Source organism: Notamacropus eugenii, chromosome 1, assembly GCF_028372415.1.
Source record: "Notamacropus eugenii isolate mMacEug1 chromosome 1, mMacEug1.pri_v2, whole genome shotgun sequence".
NCBI classification, from domain to species: Eukaryota; Metazoa; Chordata; class Mammalia; order Diprotodontia; family Macropodidae; genus Notamacropus; species Notamacropus eugenii.
In genome coordinates, this window is record NC_092872.1 from 535,517,668 (window position 1) to 535,540,193 (window position 22,526).

At 35.2% G+C, this 22,526-nt stretch overlaps 1 protein-coding gene across 3 annotated transcripts in view; it reads left to right on the forward strand.

Annotated features, from left to right (window-relative positions):
• TTC27 (tetratricopeptide repeat domain 27) overlaps window positions 1–22,526 on the forward strand; it is a 235,452-nt gene that overhangs the window by 37,235 nt on the left and 175,691 nt on the right. For all 3 annotated transcript variants that reach the window (XM_072634136.1, XM_072634137.1, XM_072634138.1), the window contains one exon: window positions 15,709–15,873. In XM_072634136.1, the coding sequence (XP_072490237.1) occupies window positions 15,709–15,873 (165 nt within the window). The remainder of the gene's footprint in view (window positions 1–15,708; window positions 15,874–22,526) is intronic.

A 22,526-nucleotide genomic window follows, 5' to 3' on the forward strand; every position in this document is an offset into this window, starting at 1 on the left:
AAAATCATACGGTTCCATGTGCTTAACTAGATGTTTCTGAGAAAGGCAAATAACCAAAAACCAAGTTGATAATTTGGAACTCAGAAAAAAAAGTAACGAGACTGAACAATAGTTTGAACAACAACAAAATCAAATAAGAGTACTTTTATAGTTATAGCTATTTACATATTTTGTGGGTTTCATCTAGAATCTTCTCTTTATTTAAAAAACTTGTTCTTGCTATTTTTTGTTTTTACATTGCCAACATTTCCCAACAGTTAAAAAAAACCTAGTGTATCAAAAATCTGATTTTATATGCAATTTTTCATACCCAGTATCCCCTACCTCTGCCAAGAAGGATAGGTGAAGTACCTGCTGTTTATATTTAAAAGTGAATAATGGATTTCAACACATACTATTCTCATATTAGCTTAATAGTTGCATCTCTTATATCCCCATCCGCTTCAAGTTCATTAATTTCTACATTCATATATGAATTTTAATATTTAGGTAATAGTAGTCATTGTGAATATGTAGTGTTACATCTGGTTTTGCCTTCTTTCTTTATTTCATCTATTTTTTTCCAAAATTTTTAATATTCTTTATCATTTTTTGAATGTTTTGTAGTTTTGCATTTCATTGTTATATCTTAGTTTATTCAGCAATTCATATCTTTATTAATCCTTTTTTAGTAGATTTGTCATTTGATGGCTCCTGTAGTAGTTTTCTTTTTTTTTCATGCCCTATTAACTTTTATTAATCTAATTGTCGACTTGTTTGGTGTGTACAGATTTAATATTATTGTATATTATTTCAGCTAATTTCACTACTTTTCTGCCCTTTTTAATTAATTTTCTGGCTTAACTTCACTTTTATCTGCCTGTGTTAATACTTACTGCATGATCTTGGGCAAGTCACTTCGTTTTTCTGGAACTCAGTTTCTTCACCTATAAAATAAAGAGAAGACCACTTCTTTGGGCATTCTGTAGTATTCTGTGATATTGATGAATTTATTCAAACTATTCTGTAGCTATTCTTTTTAATTGGAAGATTCAGACCTTTCACATTTAAAGGATAATAAATTTGATTGATACTATCATTTTCATTTTTTCTTTTTTTGTTCTTATTCTGGTCCACAGGGAATAGTTTAATTAAATTTTCTACAACGGTTTCTACTGATAAAAGAAATGAATAAACATCCCCTTTTGGTTAAAAATAAAAATTTCATTTTCAGGCTATCAACTCCTTTTATTCTTTATCTCTGACTTTTTTTTGCAGGGTAGGACTTTTGTAATTATTTCTTGCCATTTTAAACTTATAACCTCAAATATTTTTGAATTCTGAATATTTTCCTTAATTACAACATATAATTTTATTATGAATTAATTTATTTCTTTGTAAGTATTTAATATTCCTAAGTAAAAATAATGACAAACACTGTAAGGGACTCTTTTCATTGATATCTTGTCTTTAGATCTGAAATTCTCCTCTGATTATAGCAATCTTTGACATTGTGGACTTTCAAAAAAATGTTAGTTTTGATAATTTTAAGTATTTTTTTCTGACCCCAAATAAAATATTCAAATTAGAAGCTTAGATAACTTTTGCTGCTTTTAAATCATGTATATTTTTGATCAGTTCTTCCTCCTTTATCCTGGGATAATGATTCCTCATTTTAAAATTTGGGAAGATTTTAATGGGTACTTTCTAGTACTTATCATAGAATCTTAGATTTCGACCCATAGATGGTCTGTGGAGGCCAACTAGTCCAAACCCCTTATTTTACAGTTAATGATTTGAGGACTGGAGGGGTTAAATGGCTTGACCAATGACAGGAATTAAGTCCTCTGAGTCCAAACTCAGTACTATTTCCACTATACTCTGTTCCTTCCAATTTAATTTTTCTTAACTTTCTTGATTCATTTATAATTCTTTCATTGTCATAATTTTCAAACATGATACTTTTGTGTCTTGGAAAGTCGAGTTTTGGATTTCAACATAGTGAGATCAGTGACTTTTTTTCTGTTTGCTGAGTAATTCCTATTGTTCATTTATTCGTTCAGGGAATAGTTCTGATTACTCCTTTTAATATGGTGCCAGAGGTTTTTTTTTCCTTTTTACTCTCTGGGATCCCAGTTAATTTAATGTTTGAACTTCTCAATTTATCTTCTAAGACTGTATTTCATCCCCTATTGTCATTGTTTCTCAAGTTTTGTGACAATCTGTTTATTTTCTGATTTCATTCTTCTTGTCCTTCTCTGTCTTTGCTCAACTATATTTTATTGGTTTTTTACTTCTTCCATTGATGTTTTACATTTTTTTTTGTGCTGTATTGCATTTTCTTTAAGTTTGTTTCTTTTTTCTTTTTCCTTGCCTGTTTTTGGACTAAATTTAAATATTCCTTTGGTATGTGCATTATACATATACATATACATATACATATACATATACAGTTCATTTAGTTGGTAATTCTCTCTTATTGGTTTTTTTTTTTAATATTTGAAAACTTCCCTTTCTTTGATTTATTCATTAACTATCAGTGAATTTTTTTAATTCATTATGGTTTTGGTGGAAATTTTTTCCTGTTTATTGAGATTATTGTTTATTGAGATTGAATTGATGACATTCTGTTTAAGAGGAGATACTTGTCCAGTTGAGAAGATGGTAGCTGGGGTTCAATCTGGACTCTATTACTCCTTCCATATTTTATGGGAGTATCATGGAGGAAAAGTCAGTTGGGCTGGTGTTATATGAAAATAGTAGTTCTTTCTAGATACTTAAGGACTCCTGTTCTCTTGGTTGGGATGTTAGTGTCCCATTGGGTGTTTTCTTTGGGTTTTCCCTCAAGGCTAAGTAGAATTGACTCTCCCTTAATTGTCCCTCTATTTTGAAATATGTTCTTTTGTTTCATTGTGTTTTTCTGGGTGGACAATACTAATTAGATTTTTAAAGATGCTGTTTTATAAGGCTTTTGTTTCTGACTGTAGGTATTTTACATGTTCTGTCAATTTTACTGACTTCTGATACCGATTTACTATTATTGAATCATTTAACTTTTGAGCTATCTTTGCTCAATTTTCTTTTTCCTAAGTGGTCACTCCTTTTTTATTCTAAGTCATTAATTCTCCTCTTCAGTTTTTCGTTTTGAGCTCTAAGGTTGATTCATCCTGTTGAATTCTATCAAAAAGCCCTGAATTTCCGTCCCACCGTAGCTCAATGTGTGAGCTTGAGCATATAATTTAAACTCTGTCAGCCTCAATTTCCTCATCTTTAAAATGAGGATAATGAGATTTATGCCATTTACCCTACTGAATTGATAAGAGGATCAGATGAAATAAGGTGCTGTGTGAACCTTACACTGATTTTTTAAATACTAGTAATTTTTTTTGTGATGATTGTTCAGTTCTTTTATTAGACCTTCTAACTACTTTTGTTATTTGTGGTCAGTCAGTTTTACAGTGGAAAGAGCGTTGATTTTGGAGTCTGAGAGGTTGGTTTCAGATCTCAGCTGTGTTAACTGTGTGATTTTAGTCAGTCAGTAAGCATTATTAAGTGCCTGCTATGTGTCAGGCACTATTCTAAGCTCTGAAGATAGAAAATCAGGCAGAAAATATTCACTACTCTTAAGAAGATCACAGTCTAATGGAGGAGACAACATCTGCCAACAGATATGTATAAACAAGCTATATACAGGATAAATAAGAACAATTGACAGAGGGAAAGCACTAGCATTAAAAGTTCAAGTCCCTGAACCTTTGTGACCTCAGTTTCCTTATCCACAAAAGGATGATGTTGGACTAGGTATGACTTCAGAGGTCCTCTCCGGCTCTAAATCTCTATTTCTAGAAATCTGTGGTCCTGTTCTTTTCTTTTGGACTTTTGTTGATGATGGTATTCTCTTCTCTTGATGTGCTATTCTAAAACTCCAATAAAATTATGATAGATTTTTTAAAAGTTTAGTAATATGTTGGATTTCTGGATTTCTCATAGTGTGTAGTATTATTTTTTCTTTATATCAAGAATGTTTCTTTACTCATTTCCCTAATTTGTCTGTTAGGTTTTTTCCCCATTCCCTCACAGACGTGATCTAATCCTTGCTCCCTTGCTCCCCGTGATAGCCCTTCAACTATTTAAAGACAAATTTCCCTAAATCTTTCCTTCTTCAGACTAAACATCCCTAATTCCTTCAGTTGAGCTTTAATAAGGAGGCATGCACTGAAGACTCTCTTAAACATTCTGATTACTTTCCTCTGTACACTTAGTAGTTCGTGGGTTCTTAACCTGGAATCCACAAAAGTAGATAGATTGCAACAGGTCCATGAATGTGTATGGGAAAAAAATTATAACTTTTAAAAAAACTTTTATTTTTAATCATGGACTGAAGTTTATGATTTCCTTTATTATTTAAAAATATTATTCTTAGGAAGGGGTCCACAGACTTCACCAGATTGCTAAGGGATCTGTAGCACAGAAAAGGATAAGAAGGATAAGAAGCTCTGGTGCAGTTTATCAGTGAAATTTCTAATGTGTATCATCTTGAACTTAACCACAGATTGAGTCTCCTTGGGGCAGAGTGCAGTATAATTATTAACTAGATGGCACACTGTTGGAGTCTTGCACCTGATCCAGAAGACCTGAGTTCAAATATGTCCTCAAACACTAGTGGTGTGACCCTGCCTCACTTAAGTGCCTGCCTCAGTTTCCTCAATTGTAAAATGGCAACAATAATAGCACCTATTTACCAGGGTTGTTATGAGGATCAAATGAGATAATATGTAAAGTGCATAGTATAGAGCCTGGCACATAGTAAGTGCTACATAAATGTTAGTAATTATTATTGTTACTAATTATTGCTAGAGCAATACAGAGGATTTCATAGAAGGAATTTTGTTGATGATGGTATTCTCATTTCTTGGTGTGCTGTTCTACAATTACTACCAATAAAATTATGATAGATTTTTTTTTAAAGCTTAGTAATATGTATACATATGTATTTATAGAACTTAAAATATTTTTTTTTACATTTTGTAATAAACAAAACAGAATACATTCAAAAATTTTTTTGAATATAAAATAAATTTGTCACATTAGTTACAAAACCATTCTTCTTGTCTGTTTCCTAGACAACCTCCTTTTGTTCCTTTCTATGTATTTAAAAAAAATACTTTGATGACATTTATTCTTTTTTGTTTGTTTGTTTTGCTCTTACTGTCTCCCCCTCATGTAGCTCTCAATAGGTGTGCCATCTCTCCCCCAAACCTTCCCATGTAACAAATAAACATAATAAAGCAAAATTAATTCACAAACTGATTTTGGCCCAAAATATACGTCTCATTCTGTACCTCTAGTCCATTACATCTCTTTCAATAGGTGGGAAACATATTTGGTCATTGGTCCTCATGGTTAATCATTGCATTGAGCAGAGGTCTAAGTCTTCCAAAATTGTTTTTCTTTATAGTGTCATAATCAGTGTATAAATTGTTCTTTTGATTCTCACTTCACTCCATATCAGTTCAAAATAATTCTTTCACTTTTTTCTGAATTTGTTCCTTTTGTCATTTCTTAGGGAATTTATGTGTGCCTTGTTAACTTCATGTATCTTAATATGCCCAGCCATTCCCTAATTGATGGGCACTGCCTTAGTTTCTAATTCTTTGCTATAAAAGAAATGGTGCTGGGAATATTTTTGTGAGTATAGGTCCTTTCCCTCTTATTTCTTGTGATATGACTGGGTCAAAGGATATGCACAGTTTAGTCACTCTTTGGGTATAGTTCCAAGTTGATTTTCAGAATTCCTGGAAGAATTGTCAGTCTACCATCATTTATGTGTTGATGAATTGTTCATTTCTTTTTTTTTCTTTGTTCTCCTTCCCCACTCACTTCATAGTATTCTGTTTTAAAAAATTGCATGTAAAAATAGTTTTCAGCATTCACTTTTGTAAGATTTTGACTTCCAAATTTTTGTCTCCCTCCCTCCCCACCACTCTTCCCAAGACAACATGCCATCTGATATAGGCTATGTGTGTGCAAACATATTAAACATATTTCCACATTAGTCATGTTGTAAAAGAAGAATCAGAACAAAAGAAAAAAGCCATAAGAAAGAAAAAAAAAAGAAAATAGTATGCTTTCATCTGCATTCAGCCTCCATAGCTCTTTCTTTGGATGTGGACAGCATTTTCCATCATGAGTCCTTTGGAATTGTCTTAGATCATTGTGTTGCCAAGAAGAGCTAAGTCTGTCAAAGTTGGGCATTGCACAGTGTTGTGATTACTGTGTTCTATGTTCTCTTGGTTCTGCTCCCTTCACTCAGCATCAGTTCATGTAAATCTTTCCAGGTTTTTCTAAAATCTGTCTGCTCATCATTTCTTATAGAATAGTAGCATTCTATTGCATTCATATACCACAATTTGTTCTGCTGTTCCTCAATTGATGGGCATCCCCTCAATTTTTAATTCTTCACCACCACAAAAAGAGCTGCTATAAATATTTTTATACATGTAGGTCCTTTTCCCTTTTTTATTATCTCCTACAGACCTAGCTGTGGTGTTGCTGGATCAAAGAGTATTATGCACAGTTTTATAGTTCTTTGGACATAGTTCCAAATTGCTTTCTAGAATAGTTGGATCATTTCACAGTTCCACCAAAAATGCATTAGTGTTCCAATTGTCCCACTTTTTCTCTAGCATTTATCATTTTCCTTTTTTGTTGTATTTGCCAGACAACAGGTGTTGTCCAACAGAGTTGTTTTAATTTGCATTTCTCTAATCAATAGTGATGTAGAAGATATTTTCATGTAACTATTGATAACTTTAGTTTCTTCATCTGAAAACGGCCTGTTCATATCCTTTGGCTATATATCATTTGGGGAATAACTTGTGTGAGCAGTTCATTTCATAGAATTTTCTCTCCGGTAGAGATCTTAGAAGATCATCTTGTCCATTTCCTCTTCACTGCCACACTCCACACTTATTTTTACAATTGAGAACACTGAGGCCCCTAAGGGTTTGTTTCATTGATTTTATACAAGATAGGCTTAGATAGCTGTGATTTGTTTTTTTTTTTTGAAAGGAATAAATTGAAAAGATGGCAGATCCATTGTTGTTTTGGAATATAATAAATAACATGTTTTAGAAAGGCCACTATAGAAATCAAATTTCCTTGCCAATCTTTGCAAGTATGATGGAATATTTGTTTGATCAGAGACTCTTGTTTCTTAGAATGGGAGAAGGCTTTCTTTCTCCCTGTGTTTCTTCTCCTTGCAGCTGTGGCCTTTGTCATTGTCTGTGTAGAAGAAACAGCTGTGAGAAATTCCTAAATATCAAAGCTTATGGAGTTTTTTGCCCTCATTCCTTAAGGAATTTATTTTTTCATGGCATTTCACTGCCATTTGAATGAAACAAGTTGTAGCATATATGAAAGAAGAAATGAATATCTTTTCATTTTGGGAAAAAATTTCTCTCCTGCTGATGTTTGTTTAATGCATGGTTGTTCTATGATGGATGACCTGCAACATGTTATCAGTCCTTCTCTTTGTACTAATGTAGCAAAGTGTTGTCCAATCTTTGATTGGGTATGGCACTTAGGAAAGTTGGGATAGACAACTGGCAACAGATTAAGTACCCATGGAGAAGAAGTGTGTGTGGGAGGCAATAAAACTTTGAAAGCATTGAGGGATGAATTGTCAAGATATCTTACTTGAAGAGAGGAACCTAGCAGTTGGGTAAAAAAAGGGGAAAAATGGTGATTGAAGACCTCTGGTGAGGGGGAAAAAGCTTTCTAACAATTGCACATTCAAAAGTGGAGTGACTGCACACATTCTTTGTATACCATAGCACAAAAAGCTAATAGTATAGGGAGCATAAGCAAAAGATACAGACCTGAAAGGAGCTTTAATAATGACAACTTGAATAATGAGTTGATTAGAGAACACATTAGGGAAACAGTAACTGTGAAAGAGAATGAAAGGGAGACATAACAAAATTTCTGGAATGTGGGTACAGTGGCCTTCAGGGGAAACATTATATCCCTGAGAAAATTAACAAAAAGAAAAATGACCTGAACATTCAGTTACAAAAATTAAAAAAAAATCAATCCAGAGTGGTGGCTAGAACCCTGTACTCTGAGTCAGGAAGATACAAATGTGAATCCTGCATCAGGTACTTACTTACTAGCTGTATATCTTTGAGCAAGTCACTTAACCTCTGCCAGCCTCAGTTTCTTCATCTGTAAAGTGAGGATAATAATAGCACCTACTTCTCAGGGTTTCTGTGAATGTCAAGTGATGTAATATATGTAAAGTGCTTTGCAAATCTTAAGGTATCCTATGAATGTTAGCTATCATTGTTCTTATTGGTGTGTTCTCTCTTACTGGAGCTCTTTAAGTAAAGGATAAACAGTCACTTTTCAGGTGTGATGTAGAGTGGATTCTTGTTTAGGTATGGGTTGGATCATATGCATATTTTGGCCTTTGAGGTACTTTCCAAGTAAGATTCTGTGACTCTTTTCTTCTTATATAGTTTTATGGTATCCGACTTCTTGGAAATGCACACACACACATGCATGCAGTTTTCTAACCTCTTTCCTTCCCTTTCTAGTTTCAAACTCTTTTTATTTTGTTTTCAAGAATCAAATACCACTTATCAGTCTTCATGTACATTTCTGGGAAGAAAAATTCTAAATTTTAAGGTGTGTTTTAGAAATCTAAACCAGTTTTTAGACATGATCCTGTTAACCTGAAATGTTCACTTTCCAAACCTGCCATTTAGATTTTTTTTCCTTTGTTCTCATTTTGAAGCACTTTTATTAGTATTCTGTCATGGAACAATTCATTCACTCTTTAACAGAAAGGTAGATAGGTTTTCTTTGAACTCCTTTAACTTTTGTTCTAATGGGGAGACCAGCTTGCCTTTTTGTGCACATAGGTTTTAATTCCATCTTGGCAGAAACAAGAGTGTAACCTTCAGGCTTTTCTCATCTTTCACTTAGATCAGAGCAATGTCCTCCTAGCTAGTTTCCCTTCTTAAATCTCTTGCTTTTCCAGTCAAATTGTTATTCCTAAAGCATAAGTCATACTTCCTGCTTAAAATGCTTCAGTTGCCTCTTGGATAAAATACAACCTACTTTGTTTGGCATTTGTTTGACAGTCTCGCTCCAGCTTAGTATTTTTTTCCAACAAAATCAGAAAACATTTATTAGATGCTTACTACGTGTTGCAGGTGCAGAGATAACAGCTCTTAAAGATTCCATAGAATCCCATTTTTGGATAAGACATTAGGACTCATCTAGTCTATTCTTCAGCTCTGTCCAGTATCTGTCTACCGTTTACTTAAAACTTCCCAGGGTATTTCTTCAAGAAAAAGACAATTTCCTCTTCCCACTTTCCTATTTCCCCCCTGATAATATTTTCTTTACTCCAGAGTAGCCCACTCCTCACCCCATAACCCAGTCCCTGACCCCTCTTTTTCCTTTAAAAATATCTTTTTTTGTGAATTCAGTTATCAATAAACATTTAAAGAAATAAACAACAGGAAAGAGAGCTGTATTAGAAACTGTGAATTTATGCAGTGTTTTTAAAAAAAGAAATAGTAACAGAGTCACTGTTTGTACCCCCTTTTGTACTTTTTTCCCCTGAGCATTTAAAAAATGATTTATTGGTGTTTTATTTTTTCTTATGTCTGCCTCTACCCAATAATACACTCTTCTTCCCTGTAGAACAAATGTTTATAGTTAAGCAAAAAAAAAAAAATCAGCCATTGATCATGTCTGAGAGTCATATCTGATTCTGTAGCTGTAGTCTGTCATGTTTGTGCCAGGAGAGCTTTGGTTTGCTTCCTCCTCAATCTTTTGATGTCATAGTTGGTTTGGTTGGAGTTCTCTGGTCTTTCAAAGTCGTTTCCTCTCACATTGTTATTATATTCATCACTTAAATTGTTCTCCTGGTTTTGCACACTTTACTCATCAGTTAATACTTCTCTGAATCTGTCATATGTCTCATATAGCAAATAAATTTTATTTATGTTCATATGTATATGTATATATACATATTATGTATTATATATTTATGTGCACACCTCCTACCCCCACATATATATATATATATATACATATATATATATTTACATGCCACATTTTGCTCAATCATTCTCCATTTGATAGGTACCTAATTTGTTTCTAGTTCTTTATTGCAGTAAGAAGTGCCACAATTAGTACTTTTGTGCATGTGGCTTCTTTTCCTCTGTCTTTGACCTCATTGGAGTACATAGCTAGTGTAGTATTACTAGATTAAATGTGGTTTAGTGACTTTGGGGATATCATTCCAAATTGTTTTCCAGAATGATTTAGTCAATACATAGCTCCACTAACAGAACAATAACATGTCCATACTCCTCTAACTCCTTCAGTTATTGCTGTTTTCCTTATTTTGTTTTAATCAGCTTTGCCAGTCTGATAAGTATGAGTTGGAACCTCAGAGTTGTTTTAATTTGTATTTCTCTTATTGTTGACTTGGACCATTTTAATATGATTTTTGATAATTTACATTTCTTTATTTGAGAATTTACTTGTATCCTTTTAATACTTAGCTCTTGAGGAATTGGTCTTATTTTTATATTATTTATACTGATTCTTTGTAGCTTTATAGCTTGGACCAGTTTACTCTGAAGATTTTTTTCCCCATTTGTTTTCCTTCTGATTCTAACTATTTAAAGGGTTGTAGAGAAACCTTTTGATTTTATGTAATTGAAATAGCTAATTTTATCCATTTATGATCATTTTTGTCCCTTGTCTTCCTCTAGTCATGGTTATGAAAAACATTTCCTTTCTTTGTCCTTGAGTTTTTTTGAATACTATGACCTTTTCTATTTTGGTCAGGAATCCATTTGGAAAGGTAGCATAGTGTAGTGAAGAGAGAGTCAGCCTGGAAGTCAGAACGACATGGGTTCCAGCCCCACCACTAATATATGCTAGCTGTGATGTTAGGCAATCATTTAATGTATCAGAGTCCTAGGCAACTCTAATTCTGTCAGTTACAGAAAAGCATCTGATCTGCACTGATAGAGTTTCCTTACCTGGGAATTCCCTTTATTAATGAAGTCATCATTCTAGTCCCTATCCCTGTAATGTTCCTTTTAAATTTATTGTAGTTTATTGCATAAGATGATATAAACTCACCCTCTGTCCAAGTCCTTCTAGCAGTTTTTATTGAAAGTGGGGAGCACCCTGTAATACGGGTATTTGGTTTTATTGAATGCTATGCTACTATATTCATTTATTTCTTAGTCGTACTTCCTCAATCTTTTGCATTGTTTAACTTTTCTATTTTTTAAACTAATACCAAAGAGTTACACTTACTACCTTATAGAATACTTTGACATCTGGTATTATTGTCCATTCTGTCTTACCAGGCTAATTGTACATCATTCACCTTCATTTTTCACTCTGCCCTTATTTCAAACTGTCTTACTTATTCTTCCTCATCTATGTCCTTCTATCTCCTTCCACTGTACCTTTGCCCAGGTGGTCCTTCTTGACTTACCATGTCATTCCTCTTCACCTCTGCTTGTTGGATTCCCTAGGTCCATTCAGAATTCAGCTCAAGTGCTGCCTCTTTCAGTAGAACCTTTCTTTGTCTCACCAGTTGTGTGTTGTTTCTTATCATTCTCCCCCCACTCCTTCAGTGCTCATCACTTTGTGTGTACACACACACACACACACACACACACACACACACACACACACACACACACACACACGCAGACACTCAGAGTATTCACTTATCACATTTCACCCCCCACCCTGCTGAGGTGGAGGTGGAGAATTCTGGAAAGCCTGGAGCGGAGGTGACAGGGAGATTTCTACAGACCATTCCTGTCCAAATCTGTGTACCAATGAGCTTATGAAATAATACAAATTAGATATTATCTTCTGTCAGTAATATATACTTATTCTTATAAGAAGGGAAAATTAGTATTATCTTCATTATTATCTAAGTTATTACTTTTTAAATGAGTACTACTTTTAATGTTTAGTTTTGGGGTTGTCAGATTCAAATTTGTAGTTTTGCTAATGCCCAAATTTGCTCTGTAATCTTGGTCAAATAATTTAACTCTCCTCAAATTGTAATATTCATCAGTAGTATTGGACTATTGATGCATCTCTTATATGGGAATAATAACTATGGCTTAAATTTATAGAGCACTTTATAGTTTATGAAATATTTTCACATATATTTTCTTAGTGAGGTGGCAAGTAGTGCATGTATTTATCATTCCTGTTTTATTGATAAGGGTTGGAGAAATAAAGTGACTTGCCCAAATTAACCTAACCTAGTAATTTTGGAATTGGAATAGGAATTTGGAACTGGAATAGAGAGCTCGTGTCCAGATTGAGGGCTCTTTATGTGATATTACATTGCTACCCCAAATCAAAAACACTTGGCTGCTATAAAACATTTATATATTTGAGTAAAGATTGTTTTTTATTTCCTGCTCTCTTTTAGTTTGCAAATTTAGTACTCATATTGGTATTTACACTTAGTTGAACAAGACTCAGTTTTCAGTGTGGATGTGAGGCTGGGTAATGTAATATTTGTTTCCCAGTCAACACAGAAACAAATTTATTGTCAATAAGTTGTTTCTTAATAAAATCATGTCAGGATTATTGAGATATAAATTTAAAACTTTCAGCTAACTCCTTTGCTTTCAAAACAGAAGTGCTGAAATGGAAATTAGATGTTATAATGTGCTGGTTGATTTAGGTAGAGGTAATTTATTTACATATCCAAGTGGTGTTAATTTCTCATGTATTTGTCTTCATATTTTCAGATCCTGCCTGTATATATCCTGGCCTCCTGCCAGACTGCTTCAGCAGAATCCAATTAATGTGACTGTCATTCATTTGATCTTTGAATATTAGGAATGTGTGTTGTTCCTGCCATCCACAGTAGAATTTAAGAAAGGATGGTTAAAAATACATGTTTTTTAAAAAGTCAAAAGAATTAAAACATTCTAGTTGGACATTTTCCACAGACATTTACCAAACTTCTTATTAAATTATTTGTTCTTCATTTACCAAGTCATCTAATGATTTCATCTAATGCATAGGAATTTGCTGTGAGAAACCTTTCTTAGTTGAATAGCGTTGTCTGAGTGTTCTAATGAATTTATAAGCAGCAGTGTTTTTCAAGTAGTACATAATTTCATCTTTTTTCTTTAGAAGCACTTACTGCTTTACTATTTGAGTTTTGCTGCCTGTAAGGCTTATGTTGTGAAATGATCTAAATTTTATTTCACATCTTCACAGCTCTATTTGGCAATCTTTTTATCAGAAAGGAAGGAGCCTCTCCATCATGTTGAAAGTTTTGGTCTTTTAATGTCAGGCTCAAATTTCCGAACCCAGTTATGCATTTGTCTGAAGAAGAAAATTTGATATAAGGCAGGTTTGCTTGTGTAAGGGCCTTTTATAAAGTTCTTTTGTTTATTAATAATGATTCTGTCATAAGTACTTTCTCTCAGTGATTGAGGTTGTCACAAAGATTCAGCATATTCTGTGTTCTCCATTTCCCCATTTTACACTGAAGCAGAAACATCCAGCAACAAACTGGAAGAAAGCACAGAGAAAAGGAAACATGATACAGTAAGAAAACAGAAACCCAAACCACTGGATTTGGAGTCAGAGGAGCTGGGTTTAAATCTTGGCTCTGCTCTTTACTGTGTGAATTGAGACAAATTATCTAATCTCTGTGGGTCTCACTTTTGTCCTTAGGGAGTTCATTAATGACATTAATGGCTTATCAAGTTCTTTTTCTAAGATGGAGTTATTTAGACATTCTATTTCCTCATCTATTTGTAAATATTCATCAATTTTAATCAGATTGTCAGATTTATTGGTATATAATTGGAACTTCTTTTCATTGGAGCTCCTTCCCAGGTGTAGGAGTGAGCAAGCCCCCTCACACAGCTCCAGAACAGACCAGACTGTGTTTCGTGATCTATCTCATCGTCCACTTTGGCCATTTTCTTGCCATCTACCCTGATGTATGTTTTCTTTTGACCCTCCACATATCTACAACCTGCATTTTACACTTCATGGTCTAGGATCCTGATCAAATCAGTACTAACATTGTTTATGAAAATGATGTACTTGACTCCAGTGTCACTCTGTACCTGTGACTTCTCTTGTCCCTGTATCTTCAGAGCTTAGCACAGTGCCTGGCATATAGTAAGTGTTTAATACGTACTTGTTTACTCATTCTTCAGGCAGCCAGATGGTATAGTGGATAGAGCACTGGGCTTGGAATCAGGAAAACTCACCTTCCTGAATTCAAATCCAGCCTCAGACATTTACTAGCTGTATGACCCTGGGAAAGTCACTCAATCCGCTTTACCTCAGTTTCCTCCCCTGGCAAATGAGCTGGAGAAGGCTATGACAAACCACTCTAGGATCTTTGCTAAGAAACCCAAATGACATCCCAGAGTTAAACAAGCCTGAAAATGACTGAACAGCAGCAAAAATACAACAAATTGTGTCTAGCAATATTCATTATTTTCTCTGCCTTTTCAACTCACACTTCCCAACAAATAGCTCTTCCTATAAAGCATATTCCCTGGAAACAGCTTATTGACTGTTAGGAGGAAGGAGGATATAAGTCCTTTATCTTTAACAGTATGTTAGTACCGGTTAGTTTTGATGCAGATTACTTTATAACATGTTTATTATTGGGAGGGCAAATCCTTCCTCGTTTGTTGCCATTTGTAGCTTTTGCTAGCTCTGTGGGCTGTTGTTGTATGGTCTCCTTAATTCACTCTGCTACTGCATCCTACTCTTTTTTCTTTGTCTACCATGCCAGTCCTTAGCAGCATGCAGAGACAGCTGCCAGGGGGCGTCTAGGGCTCAGACTGTAATGATGATTTGAACAACTGCAAAAGTTCTAGCATTTTCTTTGAGATCTCTCTTATAGGATCTTTTTCTGTTGCTTTCCCTACTGGCCAGTGAGGGAACGTGTTTGGTTATGGCTCAGTGCTTTCTTTTGGGCTGTTTTTCTCTAGCATATAGTCCTAGGAGCAACACTGGTTCTCACCTGTACCCTGAGTCTTTGGGTGGAGGCTCATGCAGATAGTGGGGAACATATTGTGGCTATGTCAGAAGTATCTTAAAACTTTTCTCTAACGGACTGTCCCTCTGAAGCCAGATCTTTAATTACTATAATTTATTATTATAACTTTGAACAATTACTGCAACTTTCTTCTCTTCACCTTTGATTTGGGACATCAGCTGATACTTTGTCTCTGTAGAACTTTCTATCTTAGTCTTGGGGGAAAAGGTTGTGGCCATGTCTGGGGTAGCTGTGGCTCTGGGCCATGGTAGAACTGGATAGCAACCAGTAGTGAAAACAGCAGTAGAATATAAGTGGTAGAGGTAAGCATGTATCTCGGGTGTGTGTGTGTGTGTGTGTGTGTGTGTGTGTGTGTGTGTGTGTGTGTGTGTGTGTGTGTGTGTGTGTGTGTGTCTGGCATGTATTAGGAGCATAATAAATTGTTGTTGATTTATCGACGGGTAGCTGTAGCCACAGCTGGATTCCTTGTTGTCAGCTCTATTCATTGCCTTTCCTCTCATTTTGGCCTCAATTCTACAGTTTTTATTGGTGATTGATGATAGGTTTTCTTGCCTTGTGAGTATAGTCATATCTTTGCAGGAGACAAATTCTTAATATCTTCTCTTGTCTTGCAGTGATGAAACTAGAAAATCTGTTGACCAAGGAGACATGTGGATACCTGAAGGTTCAGTTCCATCTTGAGTGTGCACATACTTATTTGTATTATTATGAATATACAAAAGCAAAAGATCACTTCAACATTGCTAAAGATATAACCAAACTGAAAATTGATTTGACAGGTAAAAATCTACTTTTCTTCCTTTTTTAAAAAATTTATGACCAATTCATGTATTCAAGTTTTAAAATTAAAGTTAATATATCTTTGTTTTGTGGTTGCTGAGTACTTTAGCATACCTTCTTTGCCACACTCTCCAATTTGTATCTTCTGTTGTCCTTTTCTATAACAGGGTTTAAAATTTTGCTTACATTTTATAACAAATATGCCAAATATACTCAAACTGTTAATGTCAGTAAGACGATTTTATTATTGACTTCTATTTGAGATACTTCATTAAGGTCCTGCTATGTGTAAGTTACTGTGCTAGGTCTGGGGGGACACAAAGTCAAAAATGAAAAACTTCCTGTTCCAAGAGCTTCCTTTCTTATTTTAAAATTTTAGTAAGTTTTTATTGACATTTTCAATTTTTTAACATCACTGTAGTATCCCATGTTTTCTCTCCTCCTACCCTTCTTAGATAGCCATCTCATATAACAAATACTGTTTTTTTGGAGAGAAAAAAAAGTCAGCATAACTGATTGAACAAGTCCAAAAAAATGTGAATTTTATAATACCTTGCATTTCCCATTTTCACAAAGGGGAGGTTTAGGTATGTCTGCTTATATTTCTTCATTCTGTTTCCACTTGATCATTATAATTTTGTTATATTTACTTTTGATTTCTTCAGTGTTTTTTTCTTATTTATATTATAGTTACTGGTTGTATCATTTTCTTGACCCTTCTTACTTCATTCTGCTTCTCCAGTCCTCATGCACATCATTTCTTTTTTTAATGGTATTTTATTTTTTCCAATTACATGTAAAGATTTTTAACATTCATTTTTTAATAAGGTTTTGAGTTCCAAATTTTTTCCCTCTCTCATTCCCCTTACTTCTCCCTGAGACAGTAAGCAGTTTGATGTAGGTTATACATATATATATATATAAAACATATTTCCATATTAGTCATGTTGTAAAAGAAGAAACCAGAACAAAAGGAAAAAACTATGACAAAAATAAAGTAAATAAAAATAATATAATTTGATCTGCATTCAGACTCCATTAGTTCTTTCTCTGGATGTGGGTAGCATTTTCTATCATGAATCTATTGGAATTGTCTTGGATCATTGTATTGCTGAGAAGAGCTAAGTCCAACATAGTTGACCATCGCACAGTGTTGCTGTTACCGTGTACAATGTTCTTTTGGTTCTGCTTACTTTACTTTGCATCAGTTCCTGTAGGTCTTTTCAGGTTTTTCTGAAATCTGCCTGCTCATCATTTCTTATAGCACAAAAGCATTCACATACCACATTTTGTTCAGCCATTCCCCAATTTATGGGCATCCCCTCCATTTCCAATTCTTTGCCACCACAAAAAGAGCTGCTTTAAATGTTTTTGTACAAATACATCCCTTTCCCTTTCTTATGATTTCTTTGTGATACAGACCTAGCAGTGATACTGCTGGATCAAAGGTTATTATGCACAGTTTTATGGCTCTTTGGGCATAGTTGCAAATTGCTTTCCAGATTGGTTGGATCAGTTCACAACTCTACCAACAGTGCATTAGTGTCCCAATTTTCCCACATCTTCTTCAACGTTTATAATTTTCCTTTTCTGTCATATTAGCCAATATGATAGGTGTGAGGTGGTACCTCAGAGTTGTTTTAATTTGCATTTCCCTCATCAGTAGTGATTTAGAGCATTTTTTTTCTTATGACTATTGACACACACATATGTTACAGCACAGTAATATCCCATTATATTCCTGTACCACAATTTGTTTAGGACAGCTAGGTGGCCCAGTGGGTAGACTGCAGTTGTTATTGACTTTGACTTGACTTTGACTTTGCATCATGCATCCTTTCCCTGCCCGTATCCTTATTAGTTAAGTAAACACAGACACAGAGACACACGCAGACACAGGCACAGACACAGGCACAGGCACAGACACAGACACACACACACACACAGACACACAGACACACAGACACACACACACACACACACACACACACACACACACACACACACACACACACACACACACCCTTCTATCACATCTTGTTCTGCCTGGTAATATATTGAATTTTATTTTCTAAAATTGTCAAGGCTTTTTTTTTCCTCCCTCGCCTCCGCCTACCACTAAGGAAAAAAAAAGATGCATACTATGAATCTTTGTAACATAGATGCATATTCAAGCAAAATAAATTTCCCGTATTGACTGTATCCAAAATATGTGTCTCATTCTGCATATTCAGATTATTTCCACTTTTTCAGGAGGTGGATAATAGTCTTGATCAGTAGTACTCTGGAATCAAGATTGATCATTGCATTTGGCAGGTAATGTGTCAGTCAATCAACAACATTTATTCTGTGCTTACCATGTGCCAGATAGAATGCTAGGCACTAAGAATATAAGTGCAAAGAATGATATAATCCTTGCTTGCATGGAGCCAGTATGCCAGTGGGAAGCAGCAAGTACGTATATAAATTATACATCATAAATACAAAGTGAATAAACAAAGTAGATTAGAAGGGACCGTGGTAGCAGTTCCTATGATCAGAAAATAAAGATTCATACATAAGTTGGTGATTGAACAACATCTTAAAGGAAGAAAGGGACTCCCTGAAATGGAGATGAGGACAGATGTATTCCAGGCATCTGAAAGGGTCCCTGCAAAGGCAAGAAGATGGGAGATGTAGTGTCATGTGAGGAATTGGGAGAAGACAAGTTTTGCTAGATCACAGATTATGGGAGAGAGAGTAATGTCCGGCAAGACTGGAAAGAAAGTTTGAGCCCAGATTGTGAAGGGCTTTAACAGCCAAACAGGCGAGTTTATATTTATCCCAGAGGCAATATGGAGCTGCTGGAATTCATTCAGTCGGGGAGTGATATAACCAGATCTGCACTTTGTCAGCCGGCCTTGTGGAGGGTGGGTTAGAGTTAGGAAAGACTGTGTGTAGGCAGGGAGATGAATTAAGAGGCTATCATAGAGGCCTGTGCTCGAGGTGATGAGGGCTCCCACTTAGGTTGTGTGTGTGTGGTCAGAGTGAAGGGATGTTATAGGATGATGTCAAGGCAGAAATGGCAAGATTTGGCAAATGATTAGCTATGGCTAATGAAGGAGAGTGAGGAGTCAAGGATAATGCCAAGATTATGAATCTGGGAGACTGCAAGAATGGTGGCATCTTTGACAGAAATAAGGAAGTTTGGAAGAGGTGATATTTTGAGGAAAATATAATGAGGGGATGGGATTTAGGGCACATGCCAAAGTTGCCCTTGGCACCACTTTTATTAGAGACTGGGGGAAAAGAAGTTGGAGATAAGGGAAGGTGTTTTGAGATGATGAGACTAGAGGGAGAAGGAGCTCACATTGAAAAGCTTCAAATTTCTCAGTACAAATAAGAGGCAGTCTTCGCTTTGGGAGTAAAAGTAGAGGGGAGGTAGGGGAGGCTTGTGGACTGAAGAGAAGGTTTGGAATAGCTTCTATGGGGAGGGAGTTGGGGAATCAAACGGGAAGCAGTAACAGGACTGACTCTCTTGCTGCAATGAAGGTACAGTTGAGGCTGGATGAAAGACCCAGTCAGTGTGGTTGTGACATAATAAAGGCAAGGATGTGGATCAGGAAGTCAATAACAGTATTTTTTTCATGTAACTTTTTTCTTGTTTAATTTCATTTGTATGCCAACCAGGGGGGATGCTGGGAAAGTTGTGGGTGTTCTTTAACCTTTACTTTTGCATACCCTATGCTTAAAAAAAAATTTTTTTTTGGCAGTTCTACAAATGAGTTTTGGGAAGACAAGATCCTCATCTTGGGTTAAATTGGAGCAATAAGGCATTTTCTAGCACTGTTAGTAATCCAAGACCAAAGGTTTTGAATCAACCCAACACAAACAATCAAAAATCTTAGCTTCAGGACACTCTAACTGGCTTTTGTTGACTCTTCTCTGCTGGGCATCTCTTTTTCCTCTCTGCTACATATTATATTGTTTTGGCTTTAAGACTCCCTTGTTTTTACTGTGTTCTCTCTCCTGTCTTCAGAATTTAAGCTCTTCAGGATCATCTCTTGGGTTCTGGGGTCCATATCCTCTATTTGGGGGGGGGGGAATTGCTGGAAAGTCTGTCCCTGACAAAGAGGTTAACAGCTCTTTTTGCCTGTAGCCAAAGCTGTGAGCCAACCTCACCCTCCTTTTTATTCATTGAGTACTAGTTGTTGCCCTTCAATATTTTAAAGTTTATTTTAAATTATAGATTTTGTTTTTATATTTTTTCTTAGAAATTACAGAAAATACGGTATTTCCCCTAACATGGCTATGTATCTTGAGTATACTTTAGTTTTGTACTGAGAGAATCTGTTTTATCATCAAAGTTTCTTCTTTTGACACATTAATATTTATCTCTCCTGTACAATTGAGATAAAATTGCATTCTGTTTCATTTTTTATAGATTGTAAAAGCCCCAAACTTTTTGCTAGAATTTATTGTGGTACATGCCATAAGATATTGCTCTCAATTTATTTTCCTGATATTTCACCATCTAAGTTTCCCATTTATTAAGTAATGAATCCTCTTCCCAATTACTGTTTTTTATATTTTTTCAAATATCGGTCTCTGGGTGTATTTTAAGTCAAGGACATCCATTCAGTTACAGTGATCTGTTTCTTTCTTTTTTTGACCAGTCCTTGATAATTTTGATAACAACTTCTACATATAAATTTGTTTTCACCAGGTTTTTAAAAAATGCCTTGTGATGTTCTGGACAAATAAAAATATTCGAGTCTGTCATTGAAAAGACTAGATATAATTTTTTTTGGATGGAAAATATCAGTCATTACCCAGAACTGACTGTATCATTGGCAAGTCCTCTGAACATCCATAGAATTTGCTTTTCCATGTAAATTTTGCTGTCATTTTACCTAGGTCAATTAAAAAACCCAATGTCACAAACAAATAGGAACATCCAATTCTCTTAATGCTATTAAGCACCCATGATGTGCCAGACACCTGGGAAACATTGCCTGCTGTAGGGAATCATTCTGTAATTTTGACTTTGTGAAGGCTGTATTATGTGGTAGGGAACACAATGGTATACTAATGTCAATTCTACATGTACTTTTTTACCTTGTTGTGATTGATAGCATTTCTGTCCCCAGTAGTCTGTGAAATAGAAGTGGTGAAGGTGGGTACCTTTGTTTTGTGCCCCTTTTTTGTGAGGATACTTCTCATGTTTTGCTATATAATTCTGTCTCTTGGTTTTAAGTGTATACTTTTAATTATTGAGGAAAGCTATCTCTTCTAGCTCCTCCTTTTTAAACATGAATGAATTTTGGATGTTTTTAAAGACCTTTTCTGCATCTGTTGACTTGGTTAAAGATTATGATGGTTGATCTTGTCATCAATATTTTTAACTCTGCAAACATATATTCATTGCTTATTGTTTAAGGAGGACTTCTAGTGACCTGAAGGGTAATACAGAGACACCTGATGGACATAACCTTCAACATATTATCAGTTGATGAATTGCATACAAGAAATAGCATTAAAAGGTAACATCTGGGAATGAGTTATAAAAGGCTTTTGGGCTGGCATATATCAAAAATGATAGCTTTAGAGCTGCACTGGTGTCCATGGAATGTGAAAAGACCTCGAGTAAGGTTCTGAACCTTTCTTGTGTCCTAGACCTTTGGCAGTCTAGGGAAGCCAGCCTATGAGCCTCTTAGAATGATAATTTTAAATTCATAATATAAAAGACATAGGATTACAAAAGAAATTAATGATAGCTATCAAAATATTTTTTAAAAAATGTTCATGGATGCTCAGTTAAGAATCTCTCATCTGGAGGAATGTCTTTGGTATGTTGGGCATAGTGGAATTGTAAAGTAAAATTGTCACACATATTCTTTGATCTGTTTGTTATCTCATTAAAGGGGTGGCAGTGGTAGTGGGAATTGGTTTAGTTTTATCCCAGTTGACAACTGTAGCCTTGACACTTATGAGTAGCTCTGTTTGAGGTCTCCTGCCTCATGATAGGGGGTGACCGTTGGACTTGAAGTCTTGAGCCTTGCGTAATGTGGCTTGGAAGCTGGAGCTGTAAAAGTGACTACAGAGATTATGGTGTGATCAGTGGCTTTTGTTGGCTGGAGTTATAGATGTTGGTTTCAGCACATGTGAATAGTCTTGCATTATACTAGAGACTTTCATTAGATATAGGGCTGGGGGAAGGGACTGAGGGGATACTTATCTGACTCTGGATGGAAATTCTAGCTAGAGGTGATTAAAAGTGCCATTATCTGGTTGAGACTTGGGCTTTGAGGTTGGTTAGGGTAATCTAAAATTGAGTTATTGATTATGGGTTATTGATTGTACAGTGAACTCTGTGGGCCTTGGCTATAGGAATAGGGAGATATTGGGTTTGTGTTATTCTGAGCCTTTGTTTATCTGGAGGTTTGAAGTTGTAGGGACTCCGTATTGAACTGGAGCCTTTGGGCTGTTGTGGTGATTACCAGGATTTGAGTGTATTGTGTGGGAGCAGAGTCAGTGTCTTTGGTACTGGAAGTGCTTCTCTTGCCCCACCCTGGCCATTATTACTGTAAGAGATTTTGAAATATTTTCTTCCCACTCCTCTGGTGTTTCTATGTTGTTGAGGAGCTATGTCTTAGTGTTCTTCTGCTGCACT